The sequence below is a fragment of the Aquarana catesbeiana genome, linkage group LG12 (genome assembly GCF_042186555.1).
Source record: "Aquarana catesbeiana isolate 2022-GZ linkage group LG12, ASM4218655v1, whole genome shotgun sequence".
NCBI lineage: Eukaryota > Metazoa > Chordata > Amphibia > Anura > Ranidae > Aquarana > Aquarana catesbeiana.
The window spans coordinates 86,539,639-86,560,707 of record NC_133335.1 but is presented as its reverse complement, the minus strand read 5'-3'; the positions used below and the strand labels follow the sequence as shown (position 1 = coordinate 86,560,707).

The 21,069-nt window shown below is 44.0% G+C and overlaps 1 protein-coding gene across 1 annotated transcript in view; it reads left to right on the top strand.

The window, feature by feature from the left end:
• Positions 1-20,649, top strand: part of TSEN54 (tRNA splicing endonuclease subunit 54) — a 74,442-nt gene extending 53,793 nt beyond the window's left edge. The window contains exons 10-11 of the mRNA XM_073608175.1: positions 807-923; positions 20,325-20,649. Coding sequence (XP_073464276.1) covers positions 807-923; positions 20,325-20,475 — 268 coding nt within the window. The 3' untranslated portion in view covers positions 20,476-20,649. The remainder of the gene's footprint in view (positions 1-806; positions 924-20,324) is intronic.
• The last annotated feature ends 420 nt before the right edge of the window (positions 20,650-21,069 follow it).

Genomic DNA, 21,069 nt, shown 5'->3' with positions numbered 1-21,069 from the left:
TAGAATGCGTTAAGATAAAAAACCTTCTGACTTTACAACCCCTTTAAGTGGTTAAGATAGGAAACTTTCTGCCTTCAGAACCACTTTAAAGTTACAAAATAAAAAAAAAATTAGTTAAAAAGATTAAAGAAAATTAAAGTATATGTGAACCGTAAAATCAACTTTTCTTTGTTGCTTGGTTTGGTAAATACCATTGAAAGTGTTCTTTTTGCAAAAAAAAACCTGTTGATCTTGTCAGAAATCTTTTGAGCTAATCACTTCCTGTGCACTCTGTCTGAGTTCTACTTCCCAGCTGTCTCTGCACCACAAAACACCTCCTCCTATATTATGGAGATAGAGAGGGTATTCTATAGTCTTTATACAAGGGGTATATTTAACCGCTAGCTGCCCATTTAATGCATATGTGTAATGGCAGAGAGGGTGGGCTTTAACGTTCATGCTTCGCACATGTGCATCCATGGGTGGCAAAGCTTTTTCTGCTGAGAGTGCAATCACAGCACAGTGACCAAGCTCTCAGATAGCTCTTGGTCTAATGATCAGGAGACGGACGGACAGTGGTCACATGATCAGCCTTGCTGTAAGGATACTCTAATCTTAAATCGCTTATCTAAGAGGTCTATCATAATGTGGAATCTGGGAAAAGAAAAATGTTGCTATCTCTAGTGTATGTGTCTGTAGTAGGCTTCATTTTTTTGAGTGTCATATGCAGTATAGTTTTGGATGTTCATATTTTAGGTTTGGTGTTCTTTAATGGCACCTTATAAGACAATTGCCGAACCTATATAACTTCCTTTCTGCTTTACCAGGATTCAAAAGATGCCAAACCTTCCACAGATCCACTTTAACCTGTATCAGGCTGATGGAACCTCGGTATTTAGGAAGTCTAAACCAGGGAAGCCCTATGCACATTTGTGTGTACGAAGGTGGGTAGCTGGCTGAAACTCTACTGCTCATATTAACACAAAGACTTCCTCTTTAGGTTAGTTGTCAATCACCAGGTGTGAGTGGAAGAATGTACAGTGCTAAGTACATTGTTATCCTTTACTGACTAAGATCATCTAAACTGAGTGGCTGCTTGTGTGTGCTAATATTTGGTTCTGTGCACATGACACCTATTGGTGTTATTCTGGCCATACACCCATCAACCATTCAAACATTTTAACCAGTTCGATGTCCAAACAAGCATTAAGGTCACTTTTATTATCCAGTTGTGTTATTTTCAGTTTGATCCCACTAAATATGCAACATGGCTGAAACAGCAGTGAAAAAAAAACAAATATTTTTTTCTTGGATTTAATCAGAATATTCAAATGATCTTTTCATTAACTTGTTAAAGACCGGAAGTATTTGCCCCCTTAATGACCAGGCTATTTTTGGGGATATGGCACTGTGACGCTTTAACTGACAGTTGCACGGTTGTGCGACGTTGTACCCAAACAAAATGTATGTCCTCTTTTTTCCCCACAAATAGAGCTTTCTTTTGGTGGTATTTGATCACCTCTGCGGTTTTGGTTTTTTTTTTCGCTATAAACAAAAAAAAGACCGGCAATTTTTTTTTTAACTTTTTGCTATAATAAATATCCCAAAAATAGAAATGTAAAAAAACAAATTTCTTCATCAGTTTAGGCCAATATGTATTGTTCTACGTATTTTTGGTTAAAAAAAAAAATCGCAATAAGCGTCTATTGATTAGTTTGCGCAAAAGTTATAGCATCTACAAAATTGGGGATATATTTATGGCTTTTTTATTATTTTTTTTTTTTTTTTTTACTAGTAATGGCGGTGATCAACGTGTTTTTTTTTTTTTTTTTTTTTTTTTTTTTTTTTTTAGCGGGACTGCGACATTGCAGAGGACAGATCGGACACTTTTTTTGGACCGGTCACATTTATACATCAGTGCTAACAACAGCCACTGATTACTGTAAAAATGTCACTGGCAGGGAAGGGGTTAACACTAGGGGGTGATCAAGGGGTTAAGTGTTCCCTAGGGAGATGTTTCTAACTGTGGGGGGAGTGTAGTGACTGGCGGAGGAGAATGATCACTGTTCCTAATCACTAGGAACAGCAGATCTGCCTCTCCTCCCCTGACAGAACAGAGATCTGTCTCAGGAGCGATCATGGGAGGAGGGCGAACATCGTGGCTGCCGGGCACGCGAACCGGCTCCGGGGTCGCGCCGTGGGCGCCCGCCCCCTAGAGCTCTTAAAGTAGCCGATTCGCCCAGGAGAGCCAACCGGCCACAGTACAACTGCAGGGGTTTGTCTTAAAGCGGTTAAACAGTCAGATCAGTATGTGTATGGCCAAAAATTTTAACGGTAGGTTTATTTTAACAGTGAGAGACAGAGTAACCACAAAAATATCCTAAAAAATGCATTTCAAAAAAACGTATAAATGGATTTGCATTTTAATGAGTGAAATTAGTATTTGCTCTCCTATCAATCAGCAAGATTTCTGGCTCCCAGGTGTCTTCTATACAGGTAACGAGCTGAGATTAGGAGCACACTCTTAAAGGGAGTGCTCCTAATTTCAGCTTGTTACCTGTATAAAAGACACCTGTCCATAGAAGCAGTCAATGAATCAGATTCCAATCTCTCCACTATGGCCAAGACCAAAGAGCTGTCCAAGGATGTCAGGGACAAGATTGTAGACCTAGACAAGGCTGGACTGGGCTACAAAACCATCACCAAGCAGCTTGGTGAGAGGGTGACAACAGTTGGTGTGATTATTCGCAAATGGAAGAAATGCAAATTAACTGTCAATTACCCTCGGACTTGGGCAACATGCAAGACCTCACCTCATGGAGTTTCAATGTTAATGAGAATGGTGAGGAATCAGCCCAGAATTACACGAGAGAATCTTGTTAATGATCTCAAGGCAGCTGGGGCCATAGTCACCAAGAAAACAATTCGTAACACACTGCGCTGTGAAGGACTGAAATCATTCAGCACACACAAGGTCCCCCTGCTCAAAACCCCATGACGCCAAGAACACTATCCCCACCGTCAAACATGGAGGGGGAAACATTATGCTTTGGGGGTGTTTTTCTGCTAAGGGGACCGGACAACTTCACCACCGCAAAGGGTAGATGGACGGGGCCATGTACCGTCAAATCTTGGTTAAGAACCTCCTTCCCTCAGCCAGGGCATTGAAAATGGATCGTGGATGGGTATTCCAGCATGACAATGACCCAAATCAAGGCAACAAAAGAGTGGCTCAAAAAGAAGCACATTAAGGTCCTAGAGTGGTCTAGCCAGTCTCCAGACCTTAATCCCCTAGAACGGGGTCGGCAGCCTGTCAATCACTGTCCACCACCTGCAAGTGACAGGTGGATCGCGAATAGGTAACTGTGCCGCTGAGCCCCCGCCTTTTATGTGTCATTCCTTGTCTCCCCTTCCAGCCTCCTCCACGGCTCTGCCGCACCATCTATGTCTCGGTCTTGCACTCCCTCCAGCCTCCTCCGCCGTTGTGATCAGTGAACAGCAGAGACTGGGAGGAAGCACGGCTCAGGACGGAGGGCGGAAGGAGGAGCTGGCCAAACAAACTTTTTATGTCAAATCACTGGAGACCGCTGGACTCCTGAACCCTTCATTCTGAGTGTAACGCACTCCTTAACCCTGCATTCTGAGCGCAGCCCACTCCTGATCTCTGCATTCTGAGCGTAATGCACTGGAAAACCCAGCATTCTGAGCGTAACGCACTCCCGAACCCTGCATTCTGAGCGTAACGCACTCCCTGTCAGAAACCATGAATCAGACCGAGACAGAAGTACAGTTAATCGCAGTTGTTTAATAATAATAAAAAGGTAAACAGAGTAAGCGTAGTCAATACATAGCCAGAGTTCTGTAACCAGATCGGGTAGTCAGCCAATGTCAGAGAGCCAGAGATCAACGTAGTAGTACAGCAAGCAGGATCAGGAGCCAGAAGGGACGTCAGCCAAGGAAGTCTTCAACAGGAACGCAGGAGAAAGTCTCTGAGATGTGACCAAAGGCGAAGGCAGGACTGACGTGCAGATCATCAACAGCTGAGTCACTGTGGAGAGAAAGGAGCTGGCAATTAGCCGACAGCTGAGCGGCCAGCTCAGAGAAGGAAGGGCTGAGCCCAGCCCTGACAGTACCCCCTCCTCAACGACCCCTCCCCCTCGGAGGACCACCGGGCTTGAGGGGAAAAAGTCTATGGAAATCACGGAGGAGGACAGGGGCATGTACGTCCGAGGATGAGACCTAAGAGCATTCCTTCGGACCGTACACCTTCCAATGCACCAGGTACTGTATGTGCCAATGGAACCTACGGGAGTCAAAAATGGATTGTACTTCATACTCCTCATGGTTCTCAACCTGTATAGGGTGAGGACGTGGCACCGAGGTCGTAAAGCGGTTGCAGACCAAAGGTTTCAATAAGGAGACATGAAACACATTAGAGATGTGCATACTAGGAGGAAGGTCCAACGCATAAGCCACTGGGTTAATCCTGCGAAGGATATGGAAAGGCCCAATAAGCCAAGGTGCGAACTTCAAAGAAGGAACACGAAGTCGGAGGTTGCGAGACGACAGCCAGACTCTGTCCCCAACCTGGTAAGAATGCGCAGGCAGGCGTCTGCGGTCAGCATGGAGTCTGTACCCATCGTTGGCATGTTGCAAAGCCTCCTGGACTTGTGCGCAAGTGGAACGAAGGCCACAGAGATGCTCCTCTAATGCAGGAATACTCTGCGGAACAAACGAGGCAGGCAACATGGAAGGTTGGGAATCATAGTTAGCTATAAACGGGGACAAACTGGAAGCTGAATTCAAGGCACTATTGTGAGCAAACTCCACCCACGGTAAGAGGTCTGACCAGTTGTTATGGTCAGAAATATAGCAACGTAGGAATTGCTCCAAGGACTGATTGGCTCGTTCTACGGCCCCATTAGACTATGGGTGATACGCGGAGGAGAAAGCAAGCCGAATACCCAACTGTGCTCGCCAGAACCGGGACACAAACTAGCTACCCCTGTCTGAGACAATCACCTTGGGTAGCGCATGTAAGCGGAAGATCTCCCAAGCAAAAATAGAAGCCGGTTCCTTAGAAGTAGGCAACTTGGAATACAGTGGAATACAATGCGACATTTTCGAGAACCGGTCAACCACTATAAGGATAACTGTGTTGCCCTGGGAGTTGGGTAATTCCACAATGAAATCCATAGACAGGTGGGTCCAGGGCCTCTCTCCATTGGGTATGGGTTGTAGGAGGCCCACTGGAAGGTGTCGTGGAGTCTTACTCTGAGCACACACGGAACAGGCAGCTACGAAGGCGGTTACGTCAGCACGTAGACTAGGCCACCAGAATTGTTGGGAAATGGCCCAAAAGAGTTGATTCTTCCCAGGGTGGCCAGCAGCCTTGGGAGAATGGTAAGTCTGGAGCACAGCAGTACGGAGACTCTCTTGAACAAAGCAGCGGTCACAAGGTTTCTCAGGAGGAGCATTGACCTGAGCAGCAAGAATTTTATCACCCAAAGGAGAAGTAAGACTGGTGCGAACCGTAGCCAGAATATGATCAGGAGGAATCACGGGAACCGGAACCGACTCCATCTTGGAAGTGGAGGAAAATTGTCGTGACAAGGCGTCAGCCCTTACATTCTTAGTACTGGGTAAGAATAAGACAATGTAATTAAAACTCGACAAGAAAAGAGTCCATCGCCCCCTTCTGGGAGAGAGGCGCTTAGCCTCAGACAAGAATGTGAGATTTTTATGGTCCGTAAGAATGAGAACCGGCATAGTGGTACCCTCAAGGAGATGTCTCCATTCTTTCAGGGCTAAAATGATCGCCAACAGCTCTCTGTCACCAATCTCGTAATTGCACTCTGCCGGTGACAATTTCTTGGAAAAGTAGCCACACGGATGCATAGCACACTCAGAGTTAGGACGTTGAGACAGAAGGGCGCCAACTCCAGTCTCAGAAGCATCAACTTCTAGAATAAAAGGCAACGTAGGATCAGGGTGTGTCAACACAGGAGAAGAAACAAAGGCAGCCTTGAGACTCTCAAAGGCCTTAAAGGACTCCGGAGACCAACTCTGTGGGTTGCCTTCTTTCCTGGTCAGATCAGTCAGGGACTTTGATCAGAGACGAGAAGTTACAAATAAACTTCCGATAATAGTTGGCAAAGCCAAGAAAACGCTGCAGAGGATGTAAACCCACAGGTTGAGGACACTGTAGGACCGCTGAAAGTTTCTCTGGGTCCATCGAAAAACCAGCAGTGAAAATGACAGCTCAGAAATTTAACCTGTTCACAATGGAATTCGCACTTTTACAATTTACAATAGAGATTGTTCTCTTTTAATCTCTGAAGCACAGGACAGACATCTGTGTGGTGGCTCTCTAGGGACTTGGAAAATATGAGGATATTGTCGAGATAAACCACCACACATAACTGCAACAAATCTCGGAGGACATCGTTAATGAACTCCTGGAAAACTGCTGGAGCGTTGCAAAGGCCACAAGGCATTACGAGATACTCATAATGACCTGATCTGGTATTAAACGCAGTTTTCCACTCGTCTCCCTCCTTAATCCTGACGAGATTGTATGCCCCTCTCAAATCAAGCTTCGTGAAAACCGTTGCTCCCTTGAGGCGGTCAAATAACTCTGTAATCAACAGAATGGGATAGGCATTCTTAATCCTGAAACGTTTGAGACCACTACAATCATTACAAGGTCTCAGCTCACCACTCTTCTTCACAAAAAAGAAACCAGCAGGAGAGGAGGATTTGTGGATGAAACCTTGAGAAAGTGCGTCTGCTGCAACATACTCCTCCATGGCCTTATCCTCCAAGACCGACCAAAGGGTAAACCCGGCCACGAGGGGGTATGGCACCAGGTTGAAGGGCAATTGTGCAATCATACGACCGGTGTGGAGGAAAAGTACCGGCTTGAACTTTTGTCAAAGACATCGCTAAAATCGCGGTACTCCTCCGGCAGGGAGGAGAGTGAAGAGGTGCACAGAACCTTGGCTACCTTCTGGAAGCATCTCTCACTGCACTGTGGCAACCAGGACAGAACCTCAGCACTGAGCCAATCAAAAGAAGGGTTGTGCCTCTGTAACCAAGGATAACCAATAACCAGCGGAACCTTAGTTGAGGAAATAACTTGGAATTGGATAATCTCATGGTGAAGGGCCCCTACAGCCATGGACAACAGAACAGTCTCATGAGTCACATGGGCAGGCTGTAGAGGTCTCCTGTCAAGAGCCTTAATGGCAAGGTGGAGTGTCACGCAGCTGCAGCGGAATTGAGTGCTTCGATACAAAGGCAGAATCAATGAACAGGCCTGCAACCCCAGAGTCGATTAGAGCCTGTATCTCGATGGATGACTCAGCCCAAGACAGGGTAACCGAAACTAGGGGCTTATCTTTCTGGGAAACTGGAGACGAAACAACGCCACCTAAGGTCTGTCCGTGACAGGACCTCAAGGTTCGGGCATTCCCTGGACGGGTAGGACAAGACTTCAAAAAGTGACCAGCCTGGCCACAATAAAGTCACAATCTCTCCCTCCTCCTAAGGGATCTCTCATCCGCAGAGAGACATGTGAAGCCCAAGTGCATGGGTTCATCTTCACAGACCGACTCGGTACCAGGAGGCATGGGAGGCGAGGGCGGCAAGGGTGGGACTGCAAAGCTCGGAGACAAATGTACAGGAGGCTTGTGCCAGCGCTGCTTAAAAGAGAGTCTTTCTCTGAGTCTGGAGTCAATAAGGATGGCAAATGTGATCAACCTCTCCAGCTCAGTGGGTATATCTTGGGATGCTATCTCATCCTTGATGTTATCCGAGAGACTGTGAGAGAAGGCAGCCATGAGGGCCTCATTGTTCCAAGCAACCTCTGCTGCCAGAGTACGGAATTCAATGGCGTAATCGGCAACAGTTCTCGTACTCTGATGGACATCAGGCTCTTGGCAGCAGAAGCGGAGTGTGCAGGAACGTCAAATACCCTTTTTGAAGGAAGCCACAAATTCTGGGTAACTCAGGACCACAGGTTTTTGCGTCCCCCATAGAGGGTTTGCCCAGGCCAAGGCTCTCTCAGAAAGCAAAGATATCACAAAACCTACTTTGCTTTTGTCCGTGGGAAACGCCTGGGGCAGCATTCCAAAGTATATCTCAACCTGGTTGAGAAAGCCTCTGCATTGAACTGGATCGCCCCCAAATCGCTGGGGAAGCGGAGCGGAACCAGACATGCCTCTTATAGAGGTAATACTCAAGGCGGGTGCCTGCACAGAGACTGGAGCAGCAGCAGGGACGGCCTGCAACACAGGTTGTACCGGAGCAGCCATAGTGGAAGATTCCAGGTGAGCCGTGCGACTCAGGAGCATTTGTAACGCCAAGGCAAACTGATCCATGTGGTGATCCTGGTCATCCAATCTGGAAAAAATATTACCACAAGTGGACTGACTGCATCTTCTGAATTCATGGCCTTCGCCTACTGTCATAAACCATGAATCAGACCGAGACAGAAGTACAGTTAATAACACTTGTTTAATAATAATAAAAAGGTAAACAGAGTAAGCGTAGCCAATACATAGCCAAAGTTCAGTAACCAGATCGGGTAGTCAGCCAATGCCAATGCCATTGTCCGAGAGCCAGAGATCAACGTAGTAGTACAGCAAGCAGGATCAGGAGCCAGAAGGGATGCCAGCCGAGGAAGTCTTCAACAGGAACGCAGGAGAAAGTCTCTGAGATGTGACCAAAGGCGAAGGCAGAGAGGAAGTGAGCTGGACGGCTTTAAGTAGTCAGGACTGATGAGCAGATCATCAACAGCTGAGTCACTGTGGAGAGAAAGGAGCTGGCAATTAGCTGACAGCTGAGCGGCCAGCTCAGAGAAGGAAGGGCTGAGCCCAGCTCTGACATTCCCGAGCCCTGCACCCTGAGCGTAACGCACTCCGAACCCTGCACCCTGAGCGTAACGCACTCCGAACCCTGCACCCTGAGCGTAACGCACTCCGAACCCTGCACCCTGAGCGTAACGCACTCCCGAACCCTGCACCCTGAGCGTAACGCACTCCCGAACCCTGCACCCTGAGCGTAACGCACTCCCGAACCCTGCACCCTGAGCGTAACGCACTCCCGAACGCATTCCTGAACTCTGCACCCTCTTGTAATACTTTTTTTTTCTGAGTAAAAATATTTTAACAAAAAAACAAAAAGGTTGGTCTTACTGTTTTTTTTTGGGGGGGGGGGGGCACGCGACTGTGCCCGGTGATCTTTGACTTCATCAGTGTTGTTCAAGTAGATCTCCATCTCTCGAAGTTTGCCTACCCTGCCATAGAAAATATGTGAAGGGAACTGGAGGTTTGAGTTACCGAATGTCAGCCTCGAAACTTTAATGACTTGGAGAGGATCTGCAAAGAGGAGTGGGACAAAATCCCTCCTGAGGTGTGTGCACACCTGGTGGCCAACTACAAGAAACGTCTGACCTCTGTGATTGCCAACAAAGGTTTTGCCACCAAGTACGAAGTCATGTATTGCAAAAGGGTCAAATAATTTTTAGAAATGCGTTTTTCTCGATTTTTTTGCTTTTTTTTTGTTATTCTGTCTCTCACTGTTAAAATAAACCTACCATTAAAATTATAGACTAATAATTTCTTTGTCAGTGGGCAAATGTACAAAATCAGCAGGGGATCAAATACTTTTTTTCCCTCACTGTAGCTCATGGGCTCTCATGAGAGAGAATCACTACCATTATTAAATCCATGAACTATAAATTATGCAACCATTTTGGGTTAGGCACCAAGTTTCTAGCATGTGGAGTCACTGGTCATCACTAGGACAAGAGCTCTAAAGATTTGCAGGCAAGCTGAAAAATGTCTTGCATTTGATGTTTGATAACAGTGCAGAGTTGAGTTAGGAACTATGACTTGACAGACAGATCTAAATAATGTCAATAAGAAGTGCTTATCCAAGGCCCTAACTATAACAAAAAACGGGAAAGCAGCCATAGGTGACAAACAAAGCCATATATCTCCCTGGGAACAGTAGGTGGGAGGATATCTATGCATAATTTTTTAGACCTGGGACCTTGTGACTCGTGCAATGAGCATATGCATGGTTAGGAAAGTCTCTAACAATAGCCCCTGTATTCAGGTTATTTATGACCAGCCTTTTATATCAGACACTTAGATAAATGTTGTCCATTATGCATTTTCATAACCACAAGAGAATGCGAATGACATCATGTGAGGTTTTAAATTCAACAAATTAGTTCGACAAAGAGATGGTTACATCAAACATGGCATAAAGCAAAAGATCCAACTGAGGGGTGCAAAAAGAATGTTACATAATTCTCTACTAGGATATAAAATATCAACTTAAGTCCTTGATGAAGAGAGCTTAATACTCCAGACTGTAGTGCATGGTGAACTAAAACCTAGACACCCAAATTTGTTAATAAAGAATACAAAACTGTTCAACTGGTAGACAGAGTGGATGCCTATGCACATAAGTATACGATATACAAATTATAAGATGTAATCACTGTAACCATCCTCACCAAACCCACGCCCAGCGGCCTGGTGAGTAATAAAGACATTTATACATAAAAAGAAAAGAACGAAAGCTGAAAAATAAAGTGAAAAGGAAAGAAGCCCAGAGAAGAGGGTGGAGTCCCACCGGGGTGTGCAGCGGGAGATCACTTAAATTGAAAGGAGTTTATTATCGAACCTTATCCACGGCTGCCAGACCCTGAGAAATTTATTATGGGTATCCATGGCAAAGGCCATCAATTTCCTCGATTATCATGATATCTTTCATACTGTTCTTGACTGCTTCAAAGCTAAGCACAGGGGTTTTCCAAGCTCTCGCAATGGTCAACTTAGTTGCAGGTAAAAAGATGCAGATCGGTTTACAATGAGATCGGTTTACAAAGAAGGGGATCGTAGGGGTCTCTATTGAGGTTAGTGTGAAACGTGTTATGAAGAAGGGTATAAACCCTGACCCATAGTCTGCATACCTTAGGACATGCCCATCAAATATGATCCATAGTTCCTTCCTGTGAACAGCCCCATAAACAGAAAGGGGAATAAGATGGAATGAATCGGACCAGTCTAGCTGGTGTATAGTACCATCTATATAACACCTTGTAGGCATTCTCCAGCATGAGAACATTCTTAGAGCTTTTTGAAAGAGCTACTGTCATGATTTGCCAGTCCTCTGGGTCTATCTGTCTTCAGAGCATTAATCAGAGAAACAGCCAAGAGGCCCATAGTAACTCTGTAGGAACTGCAGAGATTCACAGCTCAGGTGGGAGAATCTGTCCACAGGACAACTATTAGTCATGCACTCCACAAATCTGGCCTTTATGGAAGAGTGGCAAGAAGAAAGCCGTTTGGCAAGACTTGAAAATTGCTGTTCAGACTCTCCAGCCAAAATGAGAGTGCTTGAGCTATTTTGCAAATAAGAAGGGGCAAAAATTTCAGTCTCTAGATGTGCAAAGCATACCCAAAAAGACTTGCAGCTGTAATTGCAGGGAAAGGTGGTTCTACAAAGTATTGACAAATGCGCGCCACACATTTTGCAGATATCAATTTGTAAAAAAAATTGAAAACCATTTATCATTTTCCTTCCACTTCACAGATTTGTGCCACTTTGTGTTGGTCTATCACATAAAATCCCAATAAAATACATTTATGTTTTGCTTTTAACATGACAAAATGTATAAAATTTCAAGGGGTATAAATACTTTTTCAAGGCACTGTGTGTATATACAGTGGATATAAAAAGTCTACACACCCCTGTTAAAATGTCAGGTTTCTGTGATATAAAATAATGAAACAAAGATAAATAACTTCAGAACTTTTTCCATCTTCGTAATGTGACCTATAAACTGTACAAACTGAAATATTTTAAGAGGGGGGGGGGGGGGCGGTTAAAAATAAAAAAACTAAAATAATGTGATTGCATAAGTGTGCACACCCTCCTATACATGGGGATGTAGCTGTGTTCAGAAGTAAGCAATCATATTCAAACTAATGTTAAATAGGAGTCAGTACACACCTGTCATCATTTAAAGTGCCTCTGATTAACTCCAAAAAAAAGTTCAGCTGTTCTAGTAGGTCTTTCCTGACATCCTACAGCAAAAGCCATGGTCCGCAGAGAGCTTCCAAAGCATCAGAGGGATCTCATTGTTAAAAGGTATCAGTCAGGAGAAAAGTACAAAATATTTTCCAAATCATTAGATATACCATGGAACACAGACAGTCGTCATCAAGTGGAGAAAATATGGCACAAAAGTGACATTACCAAGAACTGGACATCCCTCCAAAATTGATGAAAAGACGAGAAGAAAACTGATCAGGGAGGCTGCCTAGAGGCCTAGAGTACTGGCTGTGTGGTTCATGTGACAACAATCTCCGGTATTCTTCATATGTCTGGGCTATGGGGTAGAGTGGCAAGAGGGAAGCCTTTTCTTACAAAGAAAAACATCCTACCCCGACTAAATTTTGCAAAAAATACATCTGAAGTCCCCCAAAAGCATGTGGGAATGGTCATGTGTTATGGTCTGATGAAACCAAGGAACTTTTTGGCCATAATTCCAAAAGATATGTTGGGCACAAAAACAACACTGCACATCACCAAAAGAATGCCATACCCACCGTGAAGCATGGTGTGGCAGAATCATGCTTTGGGGATGTTTTTCTTCAGCTGGAACAAGGGTCTTAGTCAAGGTAAAATGAATTATGAACAATTCCAAATACCAGTCAATATTGGCACAAAACCTTGAGGCTTCTGCTAGAAAGCTGAACTTGAAGGGAAACTTAATCTTTCAGCATGACAACGACCCAAAGCGTACATTCAGATCAGTAAAGGAATGGCTTCACCAAAAGAAGATTAAAGTTTTGGAATGGCCCAGACCTGAATCCGACTGAAAATCTGTGGGGTGATTTGAAGAGGACTGTGCACAGGAGATGCCCTTGCAATCTGACAGATTTGCAGTGTTTTTGCACAGAAGAGTGGGCAAATATTGCCAAGTCAAGATACGCCATGGTGATAGACTCATACCCAAAAAGACTGAGTGCTGTAATAAAATCAAAAGGTGCTTCAACAAAGTATTCGTTTAAGGGTGTGCCCACTTATGCAACCATATTATTTTAGTTTATTTTTACTTCCCTCCACCTAAAAGATTTCAGTTTGTTTTTCAATTGAGTTGTACAGTTTATAGGTCACATTAAAGGTGGAAAAAAGTTCTGAAGTGATTCATCTTTGTCTCATTTTGTTACATCACAGAAACCTGACATTTTAACCGGGGTGTGCAGACTTTTTATATCCACTGTATGTGTGTGTGTGTGTGTATATATATATATATATGTGTGTGTGTGTATGTAATAAAAATAATGTAATATATTTATATACACACACACACACACAGAATGTGTACTAACCACTCTCAAGAAACATCATTTCCTGCTTGTGTGATTGACTCACCAATTTTCTCAGAAGTCTGCCTAAGATACAAGTCAGATATAAGGCATCCCCTTGCAACAAAAATTTTCATTTTTGGTGAGATATTTCCAATAGGAACACTTCTAAAGGGATGCAGGCCCAGCAGATTTCTTCATTAGTGCCTTGCAGCTGCCACAGCTGATTGATTGATAATTATGAAACCACTCCCATTAGAACTACTCAGTACAGAGGCACAGACACACAGGGATTTCTTCAGAATAACAAACGGTAGGAATCTGCAACAAATTTTGTTATAATCCCTGCAATGTATATAGATCACCCGGGGGGATGTTTTTTATTTCTCAACAAAAGTGGAGTTACGCTTTTTAACTGCTTTTTCGACCAACCGCCGCAGTTATACTGGGCAGGTTGGCTCCCCTGCGCGAGCCGTCATAGCTATATGGCGGCTCGCGGGGTCGGGATAGCAGCCGCACGCACGGCCGCTGCACGGGGGGGGGTGCCGATGCTCATGACCGCCGGCCACGAGCGATCGTGAGCAGGAGAGACAGAACAGGGACGAGTGTGTGTAAACACACATGTCCCTGTTCTGATCTGACAGGAGTGACAGATTGTGTGTTCCTATTAGCTAGGAACCACGATCCGTCACTTCCTCCAGTCAGTCCCCTCCCCCTTTAGTTAGAATCACCTTCCAGGGAACACAGTTAACCCCTCGATCGCCCCTAGTGTTAACCCCTTCACTGCCAGTGACATTTTTACTGTAATCGCTGCAATTTTATAGCATTGATCGCTGTATTAATGCCAATGGTCCCACTATGTGTCCGCCATAGTATTGCAGTCACGATAAAAATCGCAGATCGCCGCCATTACTAGTAAAAATAAATTTAAAAAATGTTATAAATCTATCCCCTATTTTGTGCAAACCAATCAATATACACTTATTGCGATTTTTTTTTTTTTACCAAAAATATGTAGAATACATATTGGCCTAAACTGAGGGAAAAAAAATGTTTTTTTTATATATTTTTGGGGGATATTTATTATAGCAAACAGTAAAAAAAAGTGTTTTTTTCAAAATTGTCATTTTTTTTATTTATTTATAGCACAAAAAATAAAAACTTCAGAGGAGATCAAATACCACCAAAAGAAAGCTCCATTTGTGGGACAAAAAGGACGTCAATTTTGTTTGGTTACAACGTCGCACAACCACGCAATTGTCAGTTAAAGCAATGCAGTGCCAAATCTCAAAAAGTGCCTGGTCAGGCAGGAAGGGGGTAAATCTATCCGAGGCTGAAGTGGTTAACTATACAATAGTATACAGGCATACAATGCTGGAAGGCTTTGGATGGAGCTGAGTGTCACTGTGGGGGGGGGGGGGGGGATGGGAATTCTGAAGGGGGTTTGGGGAGTCTGCAGTAGACTTGGTGGCTCTGTAAGGGATTCTGGAAGGAGCTGGGAGACACTTTTGGGGTATGAGGTCTCTGAAGAGGGCTGTAAGTCTCTCCGGGAGGCTGGGGGCTTTCTGGGGCACTGTGGTAAGCTAGAGTGCCCTTCAGGAGCTAGGGAGCACTGTGGGACACGGTTGAAGGTTGGGGGCAGGAGGAACTGTGGGAGGTTGACGGGTGGGCTTGTGGGGGCTGAGGGCCCTCAGGGGGCCTCGGAGCTCCGTAGGGGGTTGAAGGGCACTATGGACCACTAAGGGAACTTTAATGGTCAGGAGGTCTGCTGGAGGCACGGAAGAAGGGAGAACCCCTGCCTCAGAGAGGTACACTGGTTTATACATCAGGATGCTCTTCCCTCCCTAATCTAACCACCATTTTTCTTTTTCTTTTTTTTGCCATATGTCTCTTCTGTCTTTAGACATTTAAAGGGTAACTCCACTTTGTGGGGAAAAAAATCGCAAATAAAGAAAAAAAATAATATAGCGTGTACAATTGTGATACAAGTCATATTGTAATTGGATGTTATTAAAAATGGCCTTTCCTTTTCAATCTGCAGCCACTGTAATTTTCTATAAATGCAATGCAAAATGGCTACCTGGAGTTGTTCTGTATACAGAATGTGTACTGACCACTCCCCAGAAACATAATTTCCTGCTTGTGTGATTGGCTCACCAATTTTCCCAGAAGTCTGGCCAAGATACAAGTCAGATTTCAGGCATCCCCTGCCACAAAAATGTCATTTTTGGTGAGACACTTTCAATAGGAAAATGTCTAAAGGGATGCAGACCCTGCAGTTTTCCTCATTAGTGCTCTGCAGCTGCCACAGCTGACAGATAATTATGAAGCCACTCCCATTAGACCCACTGAGCAGAGGCACAGACAAACACACAGGGATTTCTTCAGAATAACAAAAGGTAGGCATATGCAACAAAGTACATATGTAAATCACCCAGAGGGGAATGTTCCAAAAGTGGAGTTATGCTTTAAACAGTAGCACAGTTCAGTGAAATGCAAAGGGGCCTTAGTCTGAAGAAAATACTAAAGGATTGAAATGATCCACTTTTATAAAAAAAAAGTACATTCAGTTTATAGTCATAGATTTATATTTTGTGCTATAATGAATTCAACTACACTTAAGAATCGTGGTCTGTTTTTGTGTTCAAGATGAAAAGATTATTCCGTTAGGGTAATGAGTAGGGACGAGCCCGATGTTCGAGTCGAGCGTAAGTTCAACTCGAACTTCGGGTGTTCGCTGAATAGCGAACAATTTGGTGTGTTCGCGGCAAATTTGAAAGCCGCGGAACACCCTGTAAAAGTCTATGGGAGAAATCAAAAGTGCTAATTTTAAAGGCTTATGTGCATGGTATTGTCATAAAAAGTGTTTGGGAACCTGGGTCCTGCCCCAGGGGACATGTATCAATGCATAAAAAAGTTTTAAAAACGGACGTTTTTTCGGGAGCAGTGATTTTAATAATGCTTGAAGTGAAACAATAAAAGTGAAATATTCCTTTAAATTTCGTACCTGGTGGTGTCTATAGTATGCCTGTAAAGTGACGCATTTTTCCTGTGTTTAGAACAGTCCCTGCACAAAATGACATTTCTAAAGGAAAAAAAGTAATTCAAAACTACTCGCGGCTATGATGAATTGTCGGGTCCCGGTAATACAGATAACTCATTGAAAAAAACTACATGGGATCCCCCCAGTCCATTACCAGGCCCTTTGGGTCTGGTATGAATATTAAGGGGAACTCCAAACCAAAATTTGAAAAAAAAATTGCATGGGGGTCCCCCCAAAAATTCCATACCAGGCCCTTCAGGTCTGGTATGGATATTAAGGGGAACCCTGTGCCAATTTTTTTTTTTAATGGCATAGGGGTCCCCCTCAAAATCTATACCAGACCCTTTAGGTCTGGTATGGATTTTAAGGGGAACCCCATACCAAAATTAAAAAAAAAAAAAAAATAGCGTGGGGCCCCCCCAAAAAATCCATATGAGCACGCAACCTGGCAGGCCGCAGGAAAAGATGGGGATCGAGAGAGCGCCCCCCCTCCTTAACCGTACCAGGCCACATGCCCTCAACATGGGGAGGGTGCTTTGGGGTAGCCCCCCAAAGCACCCTTGTCCCCATGTTGATGCGGACAAGGGCCTCATCCCCACAACCCTTGCCCGGTGGTTGTGGGGGTCTGCGGGCGGGGGGGCTTAACGGAATATGAAAGCTCCCTTTAACAAGGGGACCCCCAGATCCCGGCCCCCCCTGTTTGAAATGGTACCCGTGCCATTTCACAAAAAAAGTGTCAAAATGTTAAAAAAAAAACAAGACACACCTTGGGACAAGTCCTTTATTAAAAAATAAAAATGTCATTTTCTTCTATGGCTCCGCCGACGGACCGAAAAATAAAATAAGAAGATCCACCTCCATGGGAGGCACCCACCATCTGACGCTTCAGCGCTGATGACAGTTCTTTTATAACTGAGGGCATGGCCACACGGTGACGTACCCGGTGACCCCACCCCCTCTGACACACGGGGACGTCCAAATGGCTTCCCCGTGGCGTCCGAGGGGGGCGGGGCCACCCGTTTACGTACCCGGGAGGCCCCGCCCCCTCTGATGCCACGGGGAAGCCATTGTGAAGTCTCCGTACATCAGAGGGGCGGAGTCACCCGGGTACGTCACCATGTGGCCCGGCCCTCAGTTATAAAAGAATTGTCATCGGCGCTGAAGCGTCATATGGCGGGTGCCTCCCATGGAGGCGGATCTTTTTATTTTATTTTTCGGTCCATCGGCCGAGCCATAGAAGAAGATGAATGGACTTCGTAGGACATTTTTATTTTTTTTATTTTTTAATACAGGACTTGCCCCAAGGTGTGTCTTGGTTTTTTTTTTTTTTTTTTTTTAACATTTTGACACTTTTTTTTGTGAAATGGTACGGGTACAATGTACCCGTTACCATTTCAAATAGGGGGGGGCCAGAAACTGGGGGGTCCCCTTGTTAAAGGGGGCTTCCAGATTCCGATAAGCGCACCGCCCGCAGACCCCCAGAACCACTGGGCAAGGGTTGTGGGGATGAGGCCCTTGTCCCCATCAACATGAGGACAAGGTGCTTTGGGGGCTACCCCAAAGCACCCTCACCATGTTGAGGGCATGTGTCCTGGTACGGTTCAGGAGGGGGGGGGGGGCGCTCTCTCGTCCCCCCTCTTTTCCTGCGGCCTGCCAGGTTGCATGCTCGAATAAGGGTCTGGTATGGATTTTTGGGGGGACCCCCAAGCCATTTTTTTTTTAATTTTAGCGCGGGGTTCCCCTTAAAATCCATACCAGACCTGAAGGGTCTGGTATGGATTTTGAGGGGGGCCCCTACGCCATTTTTTTTTTTTTTTATTTTGGTTCAGGGTTCCCCTTAATATTCATGCCAGACCCAAAGGGCCTGGTAATGGACTGGGGGGGATCCCGTGCCGTTTTTTTCAATGACTTTTATCTGTATTGCCGGGACCCGACAATTCATTATAGCCACGAGTAGTTTTAGATGACTTTTTTTCCTTTAGAAATGTCATTTTGTGCAGGGACTGTTCTAAACACAGGAAAAATGCACCACTTTACAGGCATACTTTAGACACCCTCAGGTACGAAATTTAAAGGAATATTTCACTTTAATTGTTTCACTTTGAGCATTATTAAAATCACTGCTCCCAAAAAACGGCTGTTTTTAAAACTTTTTTTTGCATTGATACATGTCCCCTGGGGCAGGACCCAGGTCCCCAAACACTTTTTATGACAATAACTTCCATATTAACCCTTAAAAATAGCACTTTTGATCTTTCACGTTGGTGTCCCATAGACTTTAACGGTGTTCGCGTGTTCGAACAAATTTTTTGCCTGTTCGCATGTTCTGCTGCGAACCGAACAGGGGGGTGTTTGGCTCATCCCTAGTAATGAGCCGAGAAAGGCTTTAAGGAGCCGCATATGGCACATTAGAGCCCATACGGGCAAATGGGTACAGAAAAAGGGTAACTAGGTTTTTATTTATTTAGTGCCTCACTAAACTATAAACTTCTCAAAGAATGTATCCAACTTTTTTTGCAAATTTATGTTATGAAGAAATTCTTGTTTGTTTCACAATGTCCTTTATCAGAGCCATTTCCCAATGGAGGAATCTGCCTTCATTTAATCACCTGTGTGAGCTCAATGTTGTAAGGAGAAAAGCCTGTTTGCATCTCTTTAACCACTTCAGCCCGGAAGGATTGCGTCGCTATAACTGACAATTTTGCGGTCGTGCGACGCTGCACCCAAACAAGATTGATGCCCTTTTTTCCCCCCACAAATAGAGCTTTCTTTATTGGTATTTGACCAACTCTGCGGTTCTTATTTTTTGCGCTATAAACAAAAAAAAATGACAATTTTGGGAAAAAAAGCAATATTTTTTACTTTTTGCTATAATAAATATCCCCCAAAAATATATAAAAAAATTTCTTTCTCAGTTTAGGCCGATATGTATTCTTCTACATATTTTTGGTAAAAAAAAAAAATCTCAATAAGCGTATATTGATTGGTTTGCGCAAAAGTTATCGCGTCTACAAAATAAGGTATAGATTTATGGCATTTTTATTATAAATGTTTTTTTAGTAGTAATGGTGGCGATATGCGATTTTTATCGTATTGAATCTGACAACTGCATTATTCAATAGTTGGCACAGCAGATCCCATCTCAGCAATAAGGTGGCAGTGTTCATCTGCAAGCTAAAGGCTTATTTTGCCACCTAAGTCTGTAGCCTGCATGTAATGTCATAGCTGACTGGTTGGTTCCCATTTATCAGTTGGGACTGGAGTTGTTAATGGGAGCTGGGATTGAAAACCAACAGCTGCATTGTCTGTTGGTGACTCTCAAGGGGAGGATGTTGTAAATGTTTTCACAGAACAATGCTGCCTTAATATACAGATTGAGGGCAGGAAGGGGTTAAAGCCCAACTTTTAGATTAGGCAGCTCACATACATTAAAGTTTTGTATCATTTCCAGCGTACATTCCTACATTCCAGGTGTCTTCTGCACAGTCACGTGTTAAGTGGGGTACTCTTACTTTCCTTCCAGCAGTGGATGGTCATCCATGCTGCATGGAATGCAGATAAAGCATTCTTCTGTCAGTCCAGGCTGCTTGGTGATACACCCCTGGGGAGTGTCTGTGATAACCTTGGCTTACAGAAAGTAGGTTGAATGATGCTCCGCTTCATTTAACTGGCGTCCAGCAGAGGAGGATGTAGCTGGAGCGTGGAAAGGGTGAGTAGTGTTTTTTTTTTTTTTCACTGAAGACTCTTCTTTTATACAATAGCAAAAATATGGAATAACAACTGTGTAAAAGTCACATTAAAAGTGACAACACAATAGTAACCTAAATAAACTATGTGTTAATTGAAAATACACAATACTTCCCCCTTTATTACTTAATACAATTAATAGCCATTGTCCTCCCTTCTTATAGCTTTGATGAGCAGATTCCCACTCTACTCACACTGAAGAACCTGGCCTATCAAAGCGGAGATGTACCTGTGGTGTTTGCTCTGGTGGATTATGGAGAAGTGGCCTTTTACACTTTCAAAGACTTTCAGTTGCCTGTGGATGTATATCCTTGAAGAAGACTAGCTACTGAGCATGTACACAGAGCCATGCATATACATGACTTTGGGAATAAATGTAATTGATATATTTTTTTTGACCTTTTGCAGAATGAAACAAAATGTGAACATGCTTGTTTCAGTAAAATTAATTATTTTAATAAATACAGAATTAAGACTTTAAACTGAAAAGCTTCTAAGTTTTTTTTTTTCTTAATTACTGTATGCTAAACTTGCTTGCAAAAGAACTCTTGCAACTAACGGTCTAATATAGAATATTAAAGGGTATGTAAACCCTTAGAAGGAACAATTGAAAGCATTTTGTTATATCTGATAAATGCAAAAAATACCTCCTGATCCCACCAGAAATCCAGTGGGCTCCTGACTTCCTGAGGATTTTGCCTGTACTGCACTCTAATCTTATTGATGCTGACTCTACCCAGTGTGTCAGCTACACAACACCTTTCCCCTATATGTTATGTAGAGGAGGAAAGGGAGAGATGTTTTGTATTCCAAATCAGGATAGAGCAGCCTAGGGTGACAAGGCTACTTTTCTATAGGTGCCAAAAAAGGAGGTTTGGGACTTGTTGAGGTTGGATAATAAGTAGACAT